Genomic DNA, 26136 nt, shown 5'->3' with positions numbered 1-26136 from the left:
CACAATTAATGCCTCGTATGCTATAAAGTTAAGCAAGAATGTTTCGTTCCACAACATTGACTTCATAGATTTTCTGTACCTATTTTGTCGGGTTCCAACAGATAATGTTACAGTCTGATGTTAGACCCACGCGATTTCCATGTTTCACAAGTCATTACTCCATATCGGAAATCTTGAGGACATATATCTGATCCTCCATACAGTGACCTTTATTCTTCACTTTCGATTCTGATGCAACTTATCTAACAGCTAAGTCAATTACTGCTCGTCATATCCTCATCCTCCTGATCTCTCTCTCTCTCTCTCTCTCTCTCTCTCTCTCTCTCTCTCTCTCTCTCTCTCCTCAGCACACTGGCAGATCTCCAGATTGTGTTGACCTACAGCAGATTGCGCATTCTAGACATCATACTTAGATTTTCGCTTGGATTTTGTACTGTCGGTCAGTTGAACGCAGTCGATGGATGTGTTATATAGATTCATGATTTTGTTTATCTAGCATGATGAGAGCCAGGGACCGATATTTCCTTGACGAAAGCTATAATCTTAAAATGTTTCTGTTGTTGATTCAGGGCGTGAGAGGTTGGTCTCTCAGAATTTGTTTGACTTTGATTGTCTCGGTGCATTCTCTTCTAATATATTTACTGCCTCTGTATTTTATTTTAAATGGTATTGTCTTTTCTGCATCCTCTTTAAATATATTGATCACTTCTTCCTCCAAATGTTGTGTTAAACTCTCTGAAGTGATAGTCTCAGCTTCCATGTCTTCTAGTTTCAGTTCATAGAGTCTCAATATTTACCTTTTTATTTACAGTTTTTATTTTAAAAGACTGCCAGTTTCGAAGAAATGGTCTTCGGCTCTTCCATTTTTAAAATCTTTTAGAGATCTGTGTTTCTAGCAAACAACCTCTCCTTTTCCTTTAAATTGTCTGCATTTTCTCTTTCTTTTTCTGTCAGCATCTTCTCCACCAACCACTTCTGACTTGCTTTACTTTTCCTATTGTTTCTTCTTCTATGAATCATATTTTCCCCTCTTGATCACTTTCTCCTCTGACCTTTTTCTCTCCACCACCTCCTCGTCCTTGTCTTTCGCTGCATTTTCCCTCTGCTTTTTGGATCTCTGTCACCTTTCAGTGTAGCATGCCTCAAGTGAAGGTACACCATTAGATAGCAGACGATGTGTAATAACTGGATTTTGCGATATATTGGGATGGACTCAAGTTGAATGCATTATCGGCACACTCTGATAGAGCCCATGGATTGTCTTTCTTTCCATTATTGGTGTGCTGTATTTTAAACTGTGAGGCAGTTATGCGCAGTGTGGTTGGTACAAGGGTGTCATAAAAGTGATTTGACTTTGTATAGGGCAACGCCCACAGGAAGTTCATTTTATCTGGATCCAAAGTATTTTTATCTCCTGTGTGTTTTAGATTTGGTGGCATACCATTGCGTACATTGGAAATGTTAGGGTCTACATGGGATCATAGTCGTGAACGCACTGTAACTTGGGTTGTCTCTCTTCAGTACCTCGATATATTTATTAGTTCTGACTGATAAGCTTGAATATGTGGTGATGATCGAAGTCGCTCCCTCACTGGGATGAATTCCCTTTTCTATAATTCTAGTTCTCACCGCAAATTGATGTATTATAATCACAAAATAGTTTATACTCTCAACATTGATCCTCAACTTATTCCACCAGACATTGATCCTCAACTTGTTCCACCAGACATTAATCCTCATCTTGTTCCACCAGACATTGATCCTCAACTTGTTCCACCAGACATTGATCCTCAACTCGTTCCACTGTTACTTTGACATTCATTTCCATTATAGCTTATAAGTTTAGTGAGTTTCATATTGAAATAAAGTATGGTGTCCTTCGTGTTTCTAATACATGATGCTACTTTTCTGGTGGAAAATCGTCAAGGTTTCAATCTGCTCCTTTTTCTTTCTGTAGTTAACTAGACCTTTGGTTTTCCCTGGGCTAATGTCTACTATTATCTACAAATTCGTGGCTGTAGCAGTCTAGATAACTAGACCTTTGGTTTTCACTGGGCTATTGTCTTCTAATATCTACACATTCTTGGCTGTAGCAGTCTAGATAACTAGACCTTTGGTTTTCACTGGGCTAATGTCTTCTAGTATCTACAAATTCGTGGCTGTAGCAGTATAGATAACTAGACCTTTGTTTTTCACTGGGCTAATGTCTTCTAATATCTACAAATTCGTGGCTGTAGCAGTCTAGATAACTAGACCTTTGATTTTCACTGGGCTAATGTCTTCTAATATCTACAAATTCGTGGCTGTAGCAGTCTAGATAACTATACCTTTATTTTTCACTGGGATAATGTCTTCTAGTATCTTCAAATTTGTGGCTGTAGCAGTCTAGATAACTAGACGTTTGGTTTTCACTGGGCTAATGTCTTCTAGTATCTACAAATTGGTGGCTGTAGCAGTCTAGATAACTAGACCTTTGGTTTACACTGGGCTAATGTCTTCTAATATTTACAAATGTGTGGCTGTAGCAGTCTAGATAACTAGACCTTTGGTTTACACTGGGCTAATGTCTTCTAATATCTACGAATTCGTGGCTGTAGCAGTCTATATAACTAGACCTTTGTTTTACACTGGGCTAATGTCTTCTAGTATCTACAAATGCGTGGCTGTAGCAGTCTAGATAACTAGACCTTTGGTTTTCACTGGGCTAATGTCTTCTAGTATCTACAAATTCGTGGCTGTAGCAGTCTAGATAACTAAACGTTTGGTTTACACTGGGCTAATGTCTTCTAGCATCTACAAATTCGTGGCTGTAACAGTCTAGATATCAAGACCTTTGTTTTTCACTGGGCTAATGTCTTCTAGTATCTACAAATTCGTGGCTGTAGCAGTCTAGATAACTAGACCTTTGGTTTTCACTGGGCTAATGTCTTCTAGTATCTACAAATTCGTGGCTGTAGCAGTCTAGATAACTAAACGTTTGGTTTACACTGGGCTAATGTCTTCTAGTATCTACAAATTCGTGGCTGTAGCAGTTTAGATAACTAGACCTTTGGTTTTCACTGGGCTAATGTCTTCTAGTATCTAGAAATTCGTGGCTGTAGCAGTCTAGATAACTAGACCTTTGGTTTACACTGGGCTAATGTCTTCTAGTATCTACAAATTCGTGGCTGTAGCAGTCTAGATAACTAGACCTTTGTTTTTCACTGGGCTAATGTCTTCTAGTATCTACAAATGTGTGGCTGTAGCAGTCTAGATAACTAGACCTTTGGTTTTCACTGGGCTAATGTCTTCTAGTATCTACAAATTCGTGGCTGTAGCAGTCTAGATAACTAAACGTTTGGTTTTCACTGGGCTAATGTCTTCTAGTATCTACAAATTCGTGGCTGTAGCAGTCTATATAACTAGACCTTTGGTTTTCACTGGGTTAATGTCTTCTAATAACAACAAATTCGTGGCTGTAGCAGTCTAGATAACTAGACCTTTGTTTTTCACTGGGCTAATGTCATCTAATATCTAAAAATTCGTGGCTGTAGCAGTCTATATAACTAGACCTTTGGTTTTCACTGGGCTAATGTCTTCTAGTATCTACAAATTCGTGGCTGTAGCAGTCTATATAACTAGACATTTGGTTTACACTGGGCTAATGTCTTCTAATATCTACAAATTCGTGGCTGTAGCAGTCTAGATAACTAAAGGTTTGGTTTTCACTGGGCTAATGTCTTCTAGTATCTACAAATTCGTGGCTGTAGTAGTCTAGATAACTAGACCTTTGGTTTTCACTGGGCCAATGTCTTCTAGTATCTACAAACTCGTGGCTGTAGCAGTCTAGATAACTAGACCTTTGATTTTCACTGGGCTAATGTCTTCTAGTATCTACAAATTCGTGGCTGTAGCAGTCTAGATAACTAGACTTTTGGTTTTCACTGGGCTAATGTCTTCTAGTATCTACAAATTCGTGGCTGTAGCAGTCTAGATAACTAGACTTTTGGTTTTCACTGGGCTAATGTCTTCTAGTATCTACGTATCTACAAAGGTGTGGCTGTAGCAGTCTAGATAACTAGACCTTTGGTTTACACTGGGCTAATGTCTTCTAATATCAACAAGTTCGTGGCTGTAGCGGTCTAGATACTGATGCACGCTGAACATATATTTGCTGATACTAGGGAGGAAACTGCATTAACGAAGCAACGTGGCCTCGAAGGAGATTGTTTCAATGACATTGTTACAATGAAGAAGCATTTTCAATATTATTTTTATTTTCATTTAATATTTTTAATTGTTCAACCATTCTTCCTTCCTTTTCTGAGTTTGGTTTCTTCTGTTCCTTTCCTTTCGTAATGTATTTTCCCTTATCTCTTTCTTCCATGTTTCTTTTTTAGTTTTAATAGTCGGAGACTTTAAAAACAATGGTGTCTGCCTGCTATGAATTAATGGAACTGGAACACAAAGGACAATTGTTCAAATTCTAATCAAAAGAGTGCGAAAACCCCAAAGTTTTGTTTTCGATATAAAAATCAATGTATTTCTCTCTCATTAAAAATATTGCTAAGAGAAAATACGAGCAATTCGGCTTAAAGTACATGCATTAGTCTGTGGAGTTGTTAACAAACCCAGACAATATGGCTACCTTCTTGACAGTTACGCGCTGTCACAATATTACATAATTGAGATATAAATTTTTAAACGCTTGAACTATAATTCTGTGTCCACTCTGGAAATATCCTAGCCGCTCAACTCATGATAAGTGAATGGTAAAGACGGCAATCCCACTTTTGCAAAGAGTTCGAAACTGAAATCAAACGTATCCAAAAATGTGTTTCATTTAAGTATTTTCAATGCGAATGAATGGATCTGTTAAGTTTTCTCAAGTTTCGATTCTGTATAGGAGCGGTCAGTTGCTTGCAAGTGACCTGTGTTTCAAGTGGTAAAGTTTGATAATCGTTGGCATCTGATTTTTTTTCTCCGCCATCATTTCAAAATTGTCATTATTTTCAATCTTGAAGAAATACTTCTGAATTCACGGAACCAAAGCAAATAAATTGTAGATGCATCTTGGATTTTATTTTCATTACCGTTGTGTCAGGACAGCGAGTTATTTGCAATCCAGTCCTATTTTCAGTAATCTTTATGGCTAATTTTGCACATAGTTTCAATTGACGTTGTTATTTTGGTACCTTATACATCGTATTTACCAGATACACTTTATGAACGACATAGCAATCCGAGTATTAAACAATTCTTTCCATTCCCATGTTCGTTCTGTATATGCATTTGCTTGTAAATAGCATCAATATGTACAGTCATTTGCTTGTAAATAGCATCAATATGTACAGTCATTTGCATGTAAATAGCATCAACATGAACAGTCATTTGTTTGTAAATAGCATTAATATGTACAGTCATTTTGCTTGTAAATAGCATCAATATGTACAGTCATTTGCTTGTAAATAGCATCAATATGTACAGGCATTTGCTTGTAGATAGCATCAATATGTACAGGCATTTGTTTGTAGATAGCATCAATATGTACAGGCATTTGTTTGTAGATAGCATCAATATGCACAGGCATTTGCTTGTAGATAGCATCAATATGTACAGGCATTTGCTTGTAAATAACATCAATATGTACAGGCATTTGCTTGTAGATAGCATCAATATTTACAGGCATTTGCGATATTATTGTACGGTCACTTGTTGTAATAAAAATGTCCAAGAAGGCATTTTATCCTCAATTCTTTTTCTGTAAAGGCCTTTTTGTAATTTGACTAAAATGCGCTTATTTTCTTTCCCTGGCGATTTGAAGACTGCAAAGCAACTATTTATAATACAGTATGATGTCTGAGATAATGCATGGAATATGAGATACTATTTATAATACAGTATGATGTCTGAGATAATACATGGAATATGAGATACTATTTATAAATCAGTATGATGTCTGAGATAATGCATGGAATATGAGATACTACTTCTTGAAATTGCATTAGGTTTCCATTATTAAAGAATAAAATGGTTCTTAAGCGATTCTCCAAGCTATGTTAATATGATGTATTTTCAACACATGGCCGGGTACTCTCCTTAGGTCTATTTGCTTTCTAAATGTGTACCTAATTTGTGGCCGGGTACTCTCATTAGGTATATTTGCTTTCTAGATGTGTACCTAATTTATGGCCGGGTACTCTCATTAGGTATATTTGCTTTCTAGATGTGTACCTAATTTATGGCCGGGTACTCGCATTAGGTATATTTGCTTTCTAGATGTGTACCTAATTCATGGCCGGATGCAGATATTTAATTATATATGCCGAATGTGGGTCGATGGACAGCTGAACGACGGACCCTCGCATAAAATATTAAGAACTGAAATCTCATATCATTGGCGCCTGGACAATTTGTTTTTACTGAATTTAGCACACATGTGCAAACACGTATGTATATAATTAAACACACGCGCAAACACCTATGTATGTATGTGTGTGTGTGTGTGTGTTAATTTGTTGTTGTTGTTTGGGGTTTAACGCCATTATTCAGTGCATGACAGGCTATACTTATATATATATATATATATATATATATATATATATATATATATAGCATAATAAATATGGACTTTACATTAGGCCTAATTGAGTAGGAAAACACGCGACATGATCCAGCTGTATGTGAGTGATGTGATGAAAGATAATGTTAGTGCATGGAATGGAAACAAATCGTGGGAAGCTATATCCACTGCATATAAAATGCATTTCTTTTTACGTCTGCGCGTTAAGTATGTCATGGCTTATCTTGCACTAGAAATGCTAGCTCCCATTAACGCAAAGTTCTGGTTCTAAAAGTAATAGTAATACTGTGGGTTTCTCTGCAATGGATCTGACTGGTTCTTTGCTGTACACTTGCTGTTTCTCCGGAATGGTTTTCGAATCCTCTGGATGCTGTCTAGGTCGCTTGCTGTCACCCATTCCATACAAATCTTACGTTTTCAAATCAGTTTCTGACCAAAGTTCTGCGTCATGTCCTTCCTTTAAGCAAATTCTCTTGTAGTTTAGTTGCTGTATGGCCAAATTAGCAGCGACATGGTTTTCAAATCCAACAATTCACTGAGGAGCTGTGGTAAGTAGTAGAATGGGATTTTATAGTATACGGAAGGTTTGTATATGCTTCGTGGAAAAGGATACTTAATCTCTGTCTCACGGAAAATTTATATGTCGCGACAATTCATTGACCTCGGAACTTACATGAACAAATAAAGTGCAAATTTTAAATTCAACATTGCGACCTTCTTCAAAATATGAATATGTCGGAACCAAAAAATGGCAGAAGCTTAGAAACCAAAGTCACCGCTGCATGTATTTCCTTCTCAGTCCGATGCTTATTACGCAGTTTGATTTCTTAAGGTATTCTTGGACTCCAAAATCTTATTCAAAATCGCGTAACCGTTTCTTTTAATCATAAAACTCAAAGCGTCTTAAGACATTCTGCCGTTTCTCTGGCGTATCGGCGTATTATTTTCCATTATTTTGTTCTTTTTATATACGCTGTATCTACTGTTTTCCGTTTCGATATTTGGACTGAAGTCCAGTCTATTCTGGTCCAACACAAAGTTGTATTGGTCACGCAAGTCACAGACTGTCCACTCATAATACAAGGCTGGAACACTATTATTGATCGGAAGGGCAAGCCCTGAGTTGTCTACCAGCTTCAGACTTCTACCTATGCACACATCAAACGTATAAATGTAGGTCTTCAAGGCAATAATTGCATGTGGATAGTTTTAGCCTTCGTTTCGTCAATCTTTTTGAACTTTTTCCAATGTTATTTCATTTTCATTCCCTTGCTTTACACGACACAAATTTTTCAACTTCTTGCTAAGTTTTGTAATAGTTGTTTTCCCTTGTGTGGCATTAGTTTCTTTGAACGCTTAGGGTACATCATCTATATATAATATTTCTGTCATTTCAAGCTGTGAAATTGAATGCTCCAAGTCTTTTATTCTTTCCGGATCATCTTCTAACTTCTTTTCCTGGTCTTGCAGTGATGGTGGACTTTCGTATCCCCGGGGGTTAACAATTCCATGTTTTACCCTTTCAGACCGGATTTTTATTTTCCATCAGTACAAAAATTGCATTATTTACGTTTGGAACTCATCGTCTTCGTGTGCAACTTTGATTATTTCTGGTAAAATTTCCGGTTCAATATTTTTAGTGATTGAAATCGCAGTGTCTACGTGGCAGTTTCCTTCTGTTAGGGAAAAATTTATTGCTATTTCCGAAGGATTGATACTCAAATAAATTATCGTCCTTTGTTTTAAATAACAATTTCAAGCGTCCTCTCCATAACTTTTCATTTCGAATCTCGGACAAATAACGGATTTTACGACGAGTGTCATCAATGTATCGTACAACGTCTTTGAATAAAAGAAATGCACTATTTTGCATGTGGAAGTTTCTTTTATTGCAGCAGTTTATTAAACTGCACATATATCTCTATCTGTTACTCCTTTTCAGAGTTTGCATTGCATCTGGTAACGAGGCTTGCATTCGTTTCATACACACGCTTTATGCAGATAGATGTTAACAGAAAGTTCAGTTAGGCCACGGGACGTTAGTTCACTTAGTATACTGTTTAATGTGGATGCATTCAATATGTCATGAAATATTCGGTCTGTCTTAATGTAGGTTCATTCGATATGTCATGTATTCGGTCTGTGTTACATGATACGTAGGTTCAATCGATATGTCATGGGATATTCGGTCTGTCTTACATGCAATGTAGGTTCATTCGATATGTCATGGGATATTCGGTCTGTCTTACATGCAATGTAGATTCAATCGATATGTCATGGGATATTGGTTCAGCATAACGTGCTTTAGAATTGTCATCCAACTCTATATCTTCCAAAGATGTTTTCAATTTTTTTGGCCAACCATTTCATTAGACTGAGACAAATAGGATTCCATAGCAGAATGAAATTATTCTCGAAGTGATTATTCAAATGTTTTTGTTGTCGAATAAACTAACGATACATTTGCTTGTGCAAGTACGTGTACGACGGCCCTATGTTAGTGTGGAGGGGGTCTAAGTGCATAGCCATTCTTTCCCACATGCAGTACACGGATATGGACACAACAGTGTTAGATAAAATAATTAGAATCTTCGGGCAGCTTATCTGAATGTCATTTTTAGTCTAATCATAGTGCACATGCAGTGCTCAAGCTTGTGTAACAAAGGAAAGAGTTTTGAAGCTAATTTTATCCTGCGAAGAAACTTGGATATCCTTTTGATAATTTATATAATAAACAGAATGATAAAAGGAAAGAAAAGTGCACACAGTTATGATTTGCAATTACGTACATAAAGGGTTCCTCGAAACATTTATCATGAGTATGCAATCCCGTTCATATAGGCCGATAAATATACCCCTTACCTGTGATGATATTGACTTTTGGGTTAGGGACCAATATCACCTATTCATTAAAAGCTGCAATTATCTTCAGCCAGTTTTGGCTGCATACATCGATGTACATTTCATACACTTACCGATATTTCTCGTGGCTATGGAGCAACCGTCGGCTGGAGGGTTCCTTTGGTGACATGTACATTATATTCCGAAGAAAATCCTACGCTTGGTGATTTGTAAATCCACGTGGAATAATATCACAACCATCTGTCCTATAGCCATTTAGAATTTCGCGCTAAATATGGCTTTTACCAATTACCGGCATGTGTCTAAAGTGTACACAGGTTTGTTCCGGAAAGATTTGCATGCACAATAATTTCACTTTTTAACGAACAAGTGACATCAGATCCACATATCGCCTATCTTTATCGACACAGATTGGGGTGGTGGTGGTGGGGGTGTTGATTTATTGGACAACCATTCATATGGTATGAATTTTATCATTTTGAAACGATGTGTACGGATTTATACAGAGTCGGGGAGGTCTTCAGAGATATATATATATATATATATATATATATATATATATATAGAGAGAGAGAGAGAGAGAGAGAGAGAGAGAGAGAGAGAGACTTTTTCAAGGAAGATGCTAATTAAACATGATATTCCGAAATGTATAAAACTGGATCAGCGTTGTTGTTTTTACTACTGGTTAGTTACTCTCGTTAATTCATTAAGTTTATAACCTGCCAGTCTCTCTCTCTCTCTCTCTCTCTCTCCATACACACATGTATGCACGCAGTCACTTAATATTACATGTCCACATACGACAGCAATGCGGCCTAATTTTATTTGATGCAAAGGCTCCTCAACACCTTGAAGGGAAATATCTTTTTTAGTTAATTAGGCATGAGAGTAAACTCTCGTTTTATAACTTTTTTCATAAAATCGTAGAACACCTTCATCGGATTTAAAACAGAGTGATCGTTAGAGTTTTTGTTACAGCTATACAATATTATTTTAAAAGTATCCATTATAATTTCTGAAAGCTAGGATTCACAGCAGCTTTTAACATTTTCCAGTACAACGTTGTATCAGTAAAAAAAAAACGTGTGAATATATTCTTCGTCTTATAGAAATTAAACCAAAGAAAGTGAACGAACGCTTTCATTCATGAATAAACTGTGCGTCTTCTGGAATTTCTTTTCTTCTCCAGTTCGGTATTTAATCACAAGTCCATAAATGAAAAGACAATTGCTGACTAATGTTCTGTCTTACCATTGTAACGTCCCCCATATCATTTCAGCTTGCTGAAATGAGCGGTGTTGTTTGAATGTCTGTCTATTGTATTCCACGTCCCGGTTGAAATATCACCCTAATCTATTATATGGTCAACTTGTGGATCCTTTAAATCCTTTGTAGTCGTAACTGGAGATCAGTATCAATTACCTATGTACCATCACACTTCAATTAACAGGTGGGTTTAAAGAGACCTAAAACAATACACCTTGCAAAATATGTGATCGTATTCGAATTAGTTAACTGCCTTCAAATCTAGTTTTATATCATCCAAGTTCTACAAAGCAAATTGTAGGTTGAATTGCTACGTGTTAGGTCGCAAGAAAATATTAGCTGCTGGATAATATGGCGATGCATAATTCAGCTGATCGACTTCACGGGTAAGGATGACATTTTTTCATTCTTCTTACAAATATATAGCTGGAAGAATAATTCACATTTCTGTGAAACTATTTGCGAAAATGTAAGACCGTAACATTTGGTTTATTCTGATAACTGTTTATAGAGAAGACACCCTTGTGCATGTACATCTGGAAATTTCGGTAGTTGAAGCCCGTTGTAGTCTTAAAAAAGTCAAAAGGTTATGTAAATAGGTCACAGTTAATAAATTAAGCTACCTAGTAACATGCGCAATGGGCATTACCTTTACCTATATTGATTTGTGTTCATAGTAAAAATGCTGTCCACTTTGAAAATCAGTTTGAAATGTATGGAGCTTATGTTTAGATTGTTTGGTTTTGTTTTTTGTCGTTGTTATGTTCTCTTTCCTTTTCTTACAAAATTTGTGCTTGATATGAATGTGCGTGTAATGGACATAAAGTTTTTACAGTAAGTTTCTGCTCATTATTTAGGATATAGGTGGCTTCATGTGTTCTATGCTTATATTTTACTATGTTTATATCGTTGGCCTCATGTGTTCTTTGCTTATATTTTACTAAGTTGATATAGGTGGCTTCATAGGTTCTATGCTTATATTTTACTAAGTTGATATAGGTGGCTTCATAGGTTCTATGCTTATATTTTACTAAGTTGATATAGGTGGCTTCATGTGTTCTTTGCTTATATTTTACTAAGTTGATATAGGTGGCTTCATAGGTTCTATGCTTATATTTTACTAAGCTGATATAGGTGGCTTCACGTGTTCTTTGCTTATATTTTACTAAGTTGATATAGGTGGCTTCATGTGTTCTTTGCTTATATTTTACTAAGTTGATATATGTGGCTTCATGTGTTCTTTGCTTATATTTTACTAAGTCGATATCGTTGGCTTCATGTGTTCTTTGCTTATATTTTACTAAGTTGATATAGGTGGCTTCATAGGTTCTATGCTTATATTTTACTAAGTTTATATAGGTGGCTTCATAGGTTCTATGCTTATATTTTACTAAGTTGATATAGGTGGCTTCATAGGTTCTTTGCTTATATTTTACTAAGTTGATATAGGTGGCTTCATAGGTTCTATGCTTATATTTTACTAAGTTGATATAGGTGGCTTCATAGGTTCTTTGCTTATATTTTACTAAGTTGATATAGGTGGCTTCATAGGTTCTATGCTTATATTTTACTAAGTTGATATATGCGGCTTCATAGGTTCCATGCTTATGTTTTACTAAGTTGATATAGGTGGCTACATAGGTTATATGCTTATATTTTACTAAGTTGATATATGTGGCTTCACGTGTTCTTTGCTTATATTTTACTAAGTTGATATAGGTGGCTTCATGTGTTCTTTGCTTATATTTTACTAAGTTGATATCGTTGGCTTCACGTGTTCTTTGCTTATAGTTTACTAAGTTGATATATTCGGCTTCATAGGTTCTTTGCTTATATTTTACTAAGTTGATATATGTGGCTTCATAGGTTCTATGCTTATATTTTACTAAGTTTATATAGGTGGCTTCATAGGTTCTATGCTTATATTTTACTAAGTTGATATAGGTGGCTTCATAGGTTCTTTGCTTATATTTTACTAAGTTGATATAGGTGGCTTCATAGGTTCTATGCTTATATTTTACTAAGTTGATATATGCGGCTTCATAGGTTCTATGCTTATATTTTACTAAATTGATATAGGTGGCTTCATAGGTTCTTTGCTTATATTTTGCTAAGTTTATATAGGTGGCTTCATAGGTTCTATGCTTATATTTTACTAAGTTGATATAGGTGGCTTCACGTGTTCTTTGCTTATATTTTACTAAGTTGATATAGGTGGCTTCAGAGGTTCTTTGCTTATATTTTACTAAGTTGATATAGGTGGCTTCATAGGTTATATGCTTATATTTTACTAAGTTGATATAGGTGGCTTCATGTGTTCTTTGCTTATATTTTACTAAGTTGATATAGGTGGCTTCATGGGTTCTTTGCTTATATTTTACTAAGTTGATATAGGTGGCTTCATAGGTTATATGCTTATATTTTACTAAGTTGATATAGGTGGCTTCATGTGTTCTTTGCTTATATTTTACTATGTTTATATCGTTGGCCTCATGTGTTCTTTGCTTATATTTTATTAAGTAGATATAGGTGGCTTCATAGGTTCTATGCTTATATTTTACTAAGTTGATATAGGTGGCTTCATAGGTTATATGCTTATATTTTACTAAGTTGATATAGGTGGCTTCATGTGTTCTTTGCTTATATTTTACTAAGTTGATATAGGTGGCTTCAGAGGTTCTTTGCTTATATTTTACTAAGTTGATATAGGTGGCTACATAGGTTATATGCTTATATTTTACTAAGTTGATATAGGTGGCTTCATGTGTTCTTTGCTTATATTTTACTAAGTTGATATAAGTGGCTTCATGGGTTCTTTGCTTATATTTTACTAAGTTGATATAGGTGGCTTCATAGGTTCTTTCCTTATATTTTACTAAGTTGATATAGGTGGCTTCAGAGGTTCTTTGCTTATATTTTACTAAGTTGATATAGGTGGCTTCATAGGTTATATGCTTATATTTTACTAAGTTGATATAGGTGGCTTCATGTGTTCTTTGCTTATATTTTACTAAGTTGATATAGGTGGCTTCATGGGTTCTTTGCTTATATTTTACTAAGTTGATATAGGTGGCTTCATAGGTTCTTTGCTTATATTTTACTAAGTTGATATAGGTGGCTTCACGTGTTCTTTGCTTATATTTTACTAAGTTGATATAGGTGGCTTCATAGGTTCTTTGCTTATATTTTACTAAGTTGATATAAGTGGCTTCATGTGTTCTTTGCTTATATTTTACTATGTTTATATCGTTGGCCTCATGTGTTCTTTGCTTATATTTTATTAAGTAGATATAGGTGGCTTCATAGGTTCTATGCTTATATTTTACTAAGTTGATATAGGTGGCTTCATAGGTTATATGCTTATATTTTACTAAGTTGATATAGGTGGCTTCATGTGTTCTTTGCTTATATTTTACTAAGTTGATATAGGTGGCTTCACGTGTTCTTTGCTTATATTTTACTAAGTTGATATAGGTGGCTTCAGAGGTTCTTTGCTTATATTTTACTAGGTTGATATAGGTGGCTTCATAGGTTATATGCTTATATTTTACTAAGTTGATATTTTGGCTTCATAGGTTCTTTGCTTATATTTTACTAAGTTGATATCGTTGGCTTCATGTGTTCTTTGCTTATATTTTACTAAGTTGATATAGGTGGCTTCATGTGTTCTTTGCTTATATTTTACTAAGTTGATATATGTGGCTTCATAGGTTCTTTGCTTATATTTTACTAAGTTGATATAGGTGGCTTCATAGGTTATATGCTTATATTTTACTAAGTTGATATAGGTGGCTTCACGTGTTCTTTGCTTATATTTTACTAAGTTGATATAGGTGGCTTCATAGGTTCTATGCTTATATTTTACTAAGTTGATATAGGTGGCTTCATAGGTTCTATGCTTATATTTTACTAAGTTGATATCGTTGGCTTCATAGGTTCTTTGCTTATATTTGACTAAGTTGATATAGGTGGCTTCATGTGTTCTTTGCTTATATTTTACTAAGTTGATATAGGTGGCTTCATAGGTTCTTTGCTTATATTTTACTAAGTTGATATAGGTGGCTTCATAGGTTCTTTGCTTATATTTTACTAAGTTGATATAGGTGGCTTCATAGGTTCTTTGCTTATATTTAAGTTTTCCAGAGTTTTATACAAATAGGTTTCTAACTTTTTGTTCAAGGATTGCGATATCAATATTTTAGGCCTAACAGCCACAAGCAATAGATCTTTTTCCGCTTTAAAACAAATTAATTTATTTTGGTACCCTAAAATTGATATATCTTTGAATGACACACACACACACACACACACACACAGATTTTAAATCAATTTCTTTCAGACACGGATTTTTGTAAGATAGAGGAACACTACAGTCACGCCAATACCTCCAGTACATGTTTAGTAATGAAACCAAAACAATACTCGTGACAACATTGATATCTGACAATCAAACAGTCTTTTTCCCTTTGTGGGCAATACAACAAAATTACGGAAATTATTGCCTCCTGTTATCTTCACTCGGAATTGGCTGAGTCATTACTTTTTGGAATGACTTTAATGTTGGCATCTCTTTAAACATATCGGATTTTATAGAATATTACTGATTGTAGGCAGGGTTTTTGTTGTTGTTGTTTTGGTTTGTTTTTTGTTTATTTTTCTTTGGGTTTTTTTTGTGGGGGGTGTTGTGCTTTGTTGTTGTTGTTTTTTTTGTTGTGGTGGTGGTGGTGGTGTCATTTGAATGATTGGGCCTGAGATTGATTTCGTGCTCAGACGGATTCATGACAAAGGAGAACCTATTTGATTCGGAGGTGTCAGGAGGAATTTGAAGAAAAAATATAACTTTACAAAACACAGGAGAAAAAATACTTAAAATTATTATTTCAATCATGAACACAGCGCTAAATAATGTTTGCGAAATATGGACAAAGAAAATCAATATAATCACCAGAGGAATTTCATCTATATTTTCCCTGCTTTAAATTGTTGTCAAAGTACACACACACACACACACACACACACACACAAACACACACTTCTTAACAAGCAATGTTATACATGTCGGAAAAATACAATTTTAACAAATAGATTCCAGTTAGTCTTTACCTTCGATACATTGCCTCTTTCTATCATGCTGCTCTCTCTCTCTCTCTCTCTCTCTCTCTCTCTCAAAGATTATACAATCAAGTAAAGTATAAGGAGCAGTGAAGTCTGAGTGAAGTACATAACACACACACACACACACACACACACACACACACACACACACATAAGTTGGAGTGACAAATTTGATTTTCTTTTTCTGTAAATTGTCTCAAAAACATTTCCTTTACGGTGGATTAATTTTTTATGAACCGTATCGGTTACCTACTGAATGGTTGACATGCATTTTTGCAGTAAGTTCTAGTCCAAAAGAAGGGTCCGTACATTGTCTGCAGTCAGCTAATGATGAGACCATACATGCAAGACAGCTTATACAGAATGCTTTAGAACTGTGACAATGAACAAGTTCTCATGTCTAAAGCGTACTGCGTCAGTTTAACAGATTTTACGTGTTCAAACTGCTTTGTACAGATTTGTTTCAAAATGCTTTGAAGATAACGGTGTTAAAAACAACAAACCTATCAGCATTGACAGCGGAAATACAACAACTACACCAAGCGGGAGCCGCTAAATTATCGCCTAATAGCTTATAAATTGAATCCAACTGCAAGATGCATAGACCAAGATCTGCAGTCGCATAATACACCAGCTGATCTGGGTCTCATCAGTTCATTAGTAGGACTAATCAGTAGAACAAACAACAAAGACCCTGATCTGCCGGCGCAAACAGATAAAGGTTGTGATATGCCGTCTTGTAGATTAGGATCTGTGTTGTATGCAATTGGACCCGGCTTAAATATGAATACAGACGGTATTTGTTATCTCTGCTTAGCTGCCTCAAACTAGGTTGTTCTCCATACCTTACATTTTATCACAGTTCTCGCAATGAGCGTACTGAGTCCTTTTTCGTGCCAATGCAACAAACAAACAAAAAAAAATATACTTCACGAGACAACGTAGTTAGAAACTCTATATAACACATACAGATATAACACATACAGATATAACACATACAGATATAACACATACAATGTTGTACATGGTGTACACAAAAAGTCACAAATTGATGATTTAAAATGACACAAGATGTAAAAATATCATACCTGAGCAACGCCACTCCAAAATTCCTTTATTTACTGGCTTTATAATATTGAATTATTTGTCGTTTTCGATCCATAAGTGATGTAAGTTATTCCACACAAAGATGTTATATATCAACCTTTTCAACGATAAGATGTAAGTTGTACCAAAACAATGATACATATCACCTTTCTGAATCATATGATGTAAGTTGTACCAAAACAATGTTACATATCACCTTTCTGAATCATATGATGTAAGTTGTACCAAAACAATGTTACATATCACCTTTCTGAATCATATGACGTAAGTTGTACCAAAACAATGATACATATCACATTTCTGAATGATATGATGTAAGTTGTACCAAAACAATGATACATATCAACTTTCTGAATCATATGATGTAAGTTGTACCAAAACAATGATACATATCACCTTTCTGAATCATATGATGTAAGTTGTACTAAAACAATGTTACATACCACCTTTCTGAATCATATGATGTAAGTTGTACCAAAACAATGTTACATATCACCTTTCTGAATCATATGATGTAAGTTGTACCAAAAACAAAACAACTGTAATCTGTCGCAAATAATACTCTATCGTTTCAGAGCATTCGTAATGCAAAAAAAAGTATAATCTGAGAAGATGCCTACAGTTCTATGTTGCCCATTAGTATTGAATATCTAAATATGGGTTTGGAATTTCCATACATTTTATGTATCATGTCAATAATTTATAAAGAAAATATATTGCATTATTAAAATCACTAGTGCTAGAAGTGTATGGAAATATAAGGAAAATAGACATATCGACGTACAATACGTTGACGTAATCGTGGAATGTTGATACTGTATACAAGGCATCAAATGCCAATACTTGTCTCTTAGAAGAAGGAATATGTCCTCGTATACATGTCTTCTTGCCTCTTCGCTAGCCAAGGTTCCGATGCGATAACCCTATCTACACCTTGGTGTATCGAGCAGATATTTCTGTGTTTTATGTCTGTGAATTACATTGGATGCGGAGGCAAGCCAACTATGATCCAATCAAAATTAGGTTGTTAAGATTTGAACACTGCTAACAACATGATCGAGACAAGGGAGCACACCACAGTTTGAATGGACTAATAAACAAGCAATTTTCCAGTACCGGTCCGTGTTTGCACAAATATCTTTCACTCAAATACACCTGTAATGGCTTCCTTCTGGTACATACTTTCGATGTTAAACATCAAAGTATCCTTTATAGGTAAATTGCCCCAACCATTTTCTGCCGTTGAACAATACACCACGCTATTGGTTACTTAGCATTACATACTAAGGGAGGCAACTCATGAAATCCAATAGATGAAGCATGGACGAAGTACAGATATATCTTGTTCGATCCGTCAAGGTATAGATAGGGTTATCATATCGGAACCTTGTTTTGCGAAGATGGTCTTCTTGAAACAAAATTAAAGATAATTTTTGTTTTACAAAACTTCAGTCTTGTATACGTTTTCTCAACCATAATTAATGTTGCATCATGTACTCTGAAACTTTTACCACTGACATAAATATGTAGGTGCACAATCTTGAAATGGTGACGATGTAGACATTAAAAAAGAAAAATATCGAAAACAACAAATGTTAGGAATGACCCTGCTCTGATAATATGAAAATAAAAGAAACTTTAATGTATAACTTCATATATTTTTGTTGTTGTTGTTTCTGCTAGGGTTTAAGCGTAATATTTGAATTTTAGTGTGTTACTTTAGCGTTTACTGTTATGCAGTTGTTTTGGGGTTTTTAATTACCTTGTCGTACTTTATAGAATGACCTTCTGGTCTAGATACGACCCCGTAAACCAACCGAAGGGCAACACTGACCACTGGTCGAAACTGAAACGACGAGTAAGTAGAAAACAAATGCAGAACAAAGTTTTATATTCACGATAAGAACACGATTAACTAAAGATTGCAAGACATAATATTTCGTTATAGAGATGTGAGTTGTAAAAAAACTTAAGTTAAAATGTTGTGAGTTTTAAAATCTGTTTTTAGAGTTTTAGAAATAAATTAATCTCAGACTTCTTCCTATGTAGCAGAACAAATTAGGAAAAAAATAATGATCAAGCAATGCCTTTAATATATGAATTTAGTTAATAATGGACCACTATATTTTTATACAGTTCAACTCAGTAATCCAACTAAAACGTTTAGAAATTACGTCTAAATTGTCCACTCTACATTATTATTATTATTATTATTATTATTATTATTATTATTATTATTTGCAGGCGGAGACATACAAAGACTTTTACTCGGGGGCGCGAACCGACCTCAAACCCGCTGCCGTCGGTGGGGGTAAGGCCGTGTGCACGTTTGTAATTTTTCTTTATACATTTGTATATATTTGTTCTCCCAGAACATTTTGTTTCAACCATGTAAAAATATATTTACTAATATAATTAGAGAATATAATCGCAGCTACGAAAAATATGAGTGTTGCCTTCTGTATTATATATAGTGCCAACAAATTAAATTTGATGTGTTAAAGAAAGCATGATTATACACGTTAAAACACAAAATACATCCAATCTCTGCTTAGAAAGGTCAAGAGGAAAAGTTGCAATAATGCAAATAACGAGTTGTATTTAATATACTCCGCCATGAAACTTCAGCAATATAATTTACATCTCATGTCTTAGCAATGAAAATAATACAGTACATTTATTTTATCCATCTGATCATTTTAAACTTCAGGACTGGGGAACAAACACTGGATCCGAGACGTCAATATCTGTATTCACGGTGGTTATTCTCCGTGTTCATCTTTTGATTGCTGAAGACGTTTTAATGTTTAAAGTATTAGAAAGATAAATACATTCAGAGAGCGATAGAAGAGTACACAGTTTTTGAGAGGCAAAGACATGAAAAATGGCTAAATCTTGGGCGGGGGGTGGGGAGGGAATGAAGCAAAGGCTACAAGAAAATTTATTAATAGTGCTGAAACAGTGTACAAAGGGCATCGACAGAGCATGTGGCCTTACGTTTCTGAGGCGCTCTCTAACATTCTTCCGGAATACACGAGACTTTTATTTGTCTAAACCAGTACTTCTGGTTTATTTTATCTAAGATTCGTACGATAAAAGAAACCACATTTCTTCAGTCTATTTTCAACACTGATGGAAACGGATCTTTAGTAACACATGTGTAATCGATAAGATAGTGGTGACCAACATCTCCTAGGGTAGTTGAAGGGATGTATCTGTTGATCAAGTTACAAGAGTATTCTAATTTGATGATTTTTTTTATTTTTTTTTAACTTGATCATCAACCATTAACATCAAATATTTCATATCTACTTAGCTAAACTGAAAACATCTTTTCCGACTGGAATGACAAGTTTAGAACATAAACATGGACCTTCTGCATCATAACAAGACTATATGGTCTTAAACTAAGTAACGGAAAGAAGTAAAACCAACAAGTTTTGTGAAACTTAACAAATAATTTAATTCTCTAAGTTAAGTGAATTCGCAATCCTCTTGGCATCCGTCCGTCTACGAGAGACGATGGCATAGCTCCAAAGTACGCTTTTGCTTATCCTTCTTTTTAGCTCTCTTTTCAGCTTGCTTTATTCTTCTCTTTTCCTCTGCGTTTTGAACTCCCTGCCTGACAGCTAGACGCCAGCTGGAACGGTTGTTTGCACAGCTCTCCCAGTCGTTGACATTGATGTTTGCTGTCTTCATATCCTTCTTGCAAACATCTTTGTAGCGCAGATGTGGTCGTCCAGTTCGTCGTGCACCTTCTGCTAACTCCCCATATAACAGGTCCTTGGGAATGCGACCTGGGTCCATTCTCTTGACATGGCCGAGCCAGCGAAAGCGCCTCTCGCTGAGTATGGAGAACATGCTGTTCATGTTTGCGCGTTCTAGAACCTCTGTGTTGGGTACTTTGTCCTGCCACTGGATGTGCAGAATGCGCCGCAGACATCTCAGGTGGAAGCTGTTGAGTTTCCTCTCGTGTCTTGCATAGGTGGTCCATGTTTCGCTGCTGTAGAGAAGTGAGCTGAGCACGCACGCTTGGTAGACACGCAGTTTGGTCTTCTCTGTGAGGTTGGGGTTGTTCCAGACCCTCTGGTTAAGTCTGGCCATCACTGCTGCTGCCTTGGCAATCCTGCCGCCCACCTCAGAATCAATGGAGAGTGAGCTGGAGATGTTAGACCCGAGGTATGTGAAGTTCTCGACAACTTCCAAATTGTACCCATCGATGGAGACAGAGGGAGGGGAGTCTGTGTCCTGTGCCATGACATTTGTTTTCTTCAAACTGATGGTCAGTCCAAATTCCTTACATGCATGGGAGAGGCAGCATACCAGCTGCTGAAGTCCATTTTCCGTGTGTGATGTCAAGGCTGCATCGTCGGCAAAGAGCAATTCACGGATGAGTACCTCTGTGACTTTAGTCTTAGCACGGAGACGGGCGATGTTGAACAGCTTGCCGTCAGCCCTGGTATGGATGTACACTCCCTCGTAGCAGTCCTTGAATGCGTACTGGAGAAGCATGGAGAAGAAGATGGCAAAGAGCGTCGGTGCAAGGACACAGCCTTGTTTGACTCCGCTAACGACTGGGAATGCTTCAGATGTTGCGCCATTGAAGCACACTGTGCTGTGCATGTTCTCGTGGAACGACATAATGACAGCAAGCAGACGTGGGGGGCAGCCGATCTTCTGCAGAAGTCTGAAGAGTCCACTCCGACTAACCATGTCAAACGCCTTCGTCAGGTCTATGAAGGCAACGTAGAGGGGCATCCGCTGCTCGCGACACTTCTCCTGCAGCTGACGTAGTGAGAAGATCATGTCTACAGTTGACCTGCCGGCTCGAAATCCACACTGGGATTCTGGGTAGACGCGGGTGGCTAGGATCTGCAAGCGTGCCAAGGCAACACGGGCGAAGGCCTTTCCGACGATGCTGAGGAGGGAGATGCCCCGATAGTTGTTGCAGTCACTACGGTCTCCTTTGTTTTTGTACAAAGTGACGATGTTGGCATCACGCATGTCCTGTGGGATGTATCCCTGTTCCCAGCAAAGGCAGAGGAGTGTGTGTAGGGGCTGGAGCAGTGCTGGTTTTCCGCTCTTGAGGACTTCAGGCGGAATGCCGTCGCTTCCGGGAGCCTTCCCACAGGCAAGGCAATCGATGGCTTTTCCGAGCTCTTCCAGGGTGGGCTGTGTGTCTAGCTCCTCCATGACAGGCAGGTCTGGAATGGTGTCCAGGGCAGTTCCAGTGACATTGTTTTGGGTTGCATATAGCTCGAGATAGTGCTCAACCCATCGCTGCAGTTGTTTCCCCTGGTCTGTGATGACTTCGCCCGTCTTGGACTTGAGGGGGGCGGTCTTGTAGCTGGGGGGGCCTGTCGCTTGTTTGATACCCTCATACATTCCTCTTGTATCCCCGGTGTCAGCAGCTGTCTGTATACTGTTGCAAAGGTTCAGCCAGTAGGTGTTGGCACAGCGGCAGGCGGTCTTCTGGGCATTATTCCTTGCAATCCTGAGGGCTTGTAGTGTTCTGGGGCTAGGTGCAGCCTTGTATGCCAGGAGGGCTTTCCTCTTTGCCTCAGTCACGGGCTCCATCTCCTCCCAGTTTGCCTCATACCAGTCGACATTCTTTCGCTCCCTCTTCCCGTAAGCTGTGATGGCTGAATTGTACACAGAGTCACGGATATGGGACCACTTGGAATCAATGGTGTCATCAGGTGTCACTTTGGTGGGGGCTTCCTTCAGTTTGCTGATGAACTGCTGTGTTTTCTCTGGGTTGCTTGCACAGCAGGTGTTGATACGTGGGTGACCCTTCTTCTTGGCGTGGTGCAGCTTCTTGGGTAATATTCGCACCTTGCTGGCCACGAGGGAATGGTCCGTGTCACAATCGGCACTGTGGTAGCTGCGGGTAAGGAGGACACTGGCCAGTTCTGCACGCCTGATGATGACGAGGTCTAGCTGGTGCCAGTGGCGTGAACGTGGGTGTCTCCACGACACCTGGTGGATCTCCTTGCATTTGAAGAAAGTGTTTGTCACACATAGGCTGTGGGAGCAGCACATCTCCAGCAGTCGCTGACCATTCTCGTTGATCTTTCCCCTTCCGTAAAAGCCGAGACAGGTGGACCAGGCCTCATGGTCAGCTCCCACTCTAGCATTGAAGTCTCCTAGTAAGTAAAGGCTTTCATTGTTGGGGATACTAGATATTGCCTGATCCAGAGCCTCATAAAACTTGTCTTTCTCCTCGTAGGTGGAGTAGAGGGTTGGAGCGTACACACTGAAGATGTTGACCGGGCCTAAGGATGTTGACAGCCGGAGGGCAAGGATTCTCTCAGTACCTGATGATGGAGGTTCAATGAAGGCGATTAGCGTGTTCTTGACGGCAAAGCCTACACCATGATGCCTAGGTTCATCCAAGGGCTTCCCCTGCCAAAAGAATGTATAATTGGCTTCCCTGATGGTGCCGCTGTCAGCCAGTCGGGTCTCCTGGAGGCAGGCAATGTCGATGTTCAGTCGGGAGAGTTCTCTGTCAATGACGGCAGTCTTCCGTGCATCGTCGATCTGCTGTAGGTCAGTGGTCAATCCAGGACACATGGTCCTGATGTTCCAGGTTGCAAAACGAAGAGTTGGAGTCTTTTTATTTCTTCTTTTAGTCTTTCCTGGTGCAGAGTTTTGTGGCCCACTTGTCGAGATGGTTCTCTAAGCTCCACGCACCCAGTGAAGCAGGCAGGCCATGGCGGGCAGCACCTTACTGACTGGGGGCTGCCCAGCTTGAGGCGGGCGGTAGCTGTCCAGTGAGACCTGATGATCTCTCCCACCGTCAGAAGTAACCCCTGGCGCCAAGCTCTACGCCAATCGAGCTTTGACTTAGAACCGGTAAACTGCTACTTCTCGTGTTGTGCCGACGCCGTACGACGACGCTGGAGTGTCCTCTCCAGTGGAGCTATGAAGCCTGGGCAGGGTGGTATGGAGAATCAGCTGTTGCCCATGCAGCAGATCCCCCCTCTCCACGTAGCTGGTGTGCCCAAGGGAACGACGAATGCCGATACAGCTTGGCACCAACGGCGTCGCAGGAGTTGCCGGAATGACGTTGAAGTCAATGTCATACCGCCTTAGGGACTCCATCTCCGGATTTTCTGTCGGGGTTTACTCCCTTAGACTTTCCCATGAGTGGGTATAGCCACAAGGCAGCAGAGGTTTGGAATCGGAGTTTTCCTTCTCCTAGATGAGCTACCATCCAAGGTTTACGAGTCCCATCTACCCGAAGCAACTGGTTTTAAGGCGCCAGTGGGCCGCCTTCACCCCTTCTCTTGTTAGTAGAAAACATGGTCTGCCGGGCTTCAAATCTAAGCCACTCGCGAAGGCCAGGAGCTGGATTTTAGTTGACAGAGGCAGTAAGAGACGCAGGCCGTATGGGGCATTTTGGAGGATTGGGGCGCTTGTCTCCCACTCCCACCCCGGGCAATGTCAACCTTAGACCACAAATTCGCAATAGTCCCAGAATAATATTTTAGTCCAGAGTCAAAAAGCAATTTGTAATTCCAATGAATAATCAACACAAATGTTGCCTCTCAAATTATATATAAACACAACATTAAACACTTTTGTAGACTCCTATTCAAACATGATCATAAGAAATAAGGAAGGAGGAATTAATTAAATGTCCACCTCATTGCCTAGTGTATGCACACTGTGGCTCTACATCACAATATCTTCCCACTCAATCTCTGACATATTTCACATATCTGACGTCGCAACAGAACTCAACTGACTAATCATCCAATGGGAAATTACCCCAACATCGATTTTATGACTTGTCAACATCAATTTATACCGCGTATGCAATATACAGTGATGCACCAAAATTAAAAGACAAAATATAGATATACATAACAATCATAGGTTGTGAAACTGTGACATTTGTATGTTTTATACAATAATATCATGTTGACTCTACTTGAGATACACACCCTTTGCACAAATACATGTATGTACTGAGATTTTTACGAAAACATATTTCACAACTTTATCTGCAAGAGCAAAAGGTCGTTCCTTCCATCGCACCAACTTACTCACTGTTGACTATATTAGACTATATTATAAATAGTCAGTAAAGGAAACAATACTTAATCTAAGCGTATATTAGTAAACTAGTTATCATAGGCATAGACTCTTCTTACATTCCAAGATGACAAAAATGGTTCTTCATTTCCAGATCGGCGAAAGGTAGGATATCTGAAACTAACGGAAAAGACGTTTGACGATTTTGTTCTAGATGGACTCCGGGGTACACTACCTGGGAGCTACTCGGCCAGGCTGAGCACACGTTCGCGAAGAGGTTGTGCATCATCTTCAATTTACAACGAGAGAGCAAGGGAAGGCTTTCGGTACTGGCTTATTAAGCCACCTAAACCCACCACTTGTAAGTCCATGACAGATTAACAGATTTATTTATTTTTCATCTCTCTCTCTCTCTCTTCCAGATGTCAAGTCAATGAGCAGTGCCTGCTTGCTGTTTACACCATGAAACAAATACAAATAAAGGACAAGGATGCTAACCATCCACCATCACGGCCAGACCGTGACTATAAAACTAGAGAAGCTAGATAGATAGTAGGATGTACAGACAGAAAGAAAGAAACATAGATCTGTGATATTGTCGCATAGCACACAATGACACGTTCTTCTGCACAGTTGTCTCTCACTTACACATTTGGTCCTCGCTTCTCTATCGTATCAATACTGTTATGAATATTTAATTTAATTGTTTGTTTGTTAGGTTTTTTTTAAACAAAATTGTTTCCTTACATGTTACTATAATGTAACATTGTATGCTGGACTTGACCTTGTCCAAAACTGAGTTCATTTCTGCTTGACCTGATGGACATTTTAAAAAATAAATTATTTAATATTTTGTAAACAACTAATAATAGTTTCATTATTCTCTATGTGTATGAACTTAATATCAGGATTTTTATTAAGGTAAACATGAGGGAGTAAATATGTTTATTTGGGTTGAGGTTTTGGAATTTCGTAAGTGAATTTACAGGTTATTGTGTTTCAGTGAACAATGCTGATTAGGTAATTCTAGAAGGTTCTTTTTCCATTAGATAATGTGTTTTTTTAATAGAAATTGCTAATTGTGATCTGAGGTCAAGTAGAAAACTATATATATTGTAACTGTGAAGATTTTACCACTCGTGCTTTAATATCTAGCACTTTAAAGCTGTATTACGTTGTGACCA

At 37.7% G+C, this 26136-nt stretch overlaps 1 protein-coding gene across 5 annotated transcripts in view; it reads left to right on the top strand.

The window, feature by feature from the left end:
- The window catches only part of LOC149787570 (uncharacterized), a 63252-nt gene that overhangs the window by 34793 nt on the left and 2323 nt on the right, over positions 1–26136 (top strand). For all 5 annotated transcript variants that reach the window (XM_089973723.1, XM_089973722.1, XM_089973720.1 and 2 more), the window contains 3 exons: positions 18692–18770; positions 19157–19223; positions 25107–25313. In XM_089973723.1, the coding sequence (XP_089829849.1) occupies positions 18692–18770; positions 19157–19223; positions 25107–25313 (353 nt within the window). The remainder of the gene's footprint in view (positions 1–18691; positions 18771–19156; positions 19224–25106; positions 25314–26136) is intronic.

Source organism: Sinohyriopsis cumingii, chromosome 11, assembly GCF_028554795.1.
Source record: "Sinohyriopsis cumingii isolate HCF-2022 chromosome 11, ASM2855479v2, whole genome shotgun sequence".
Classification (NCBI taxonomy): Eukaryota; Metazoa; Mollusca; class Bivalvia; order Unionida; family Unionidae; genus Sinohyriopsis; species Sinohyriopsis cumingii.
This window is presented reverse-complemented; position numbering and strand designations above follow the sequence as displayed.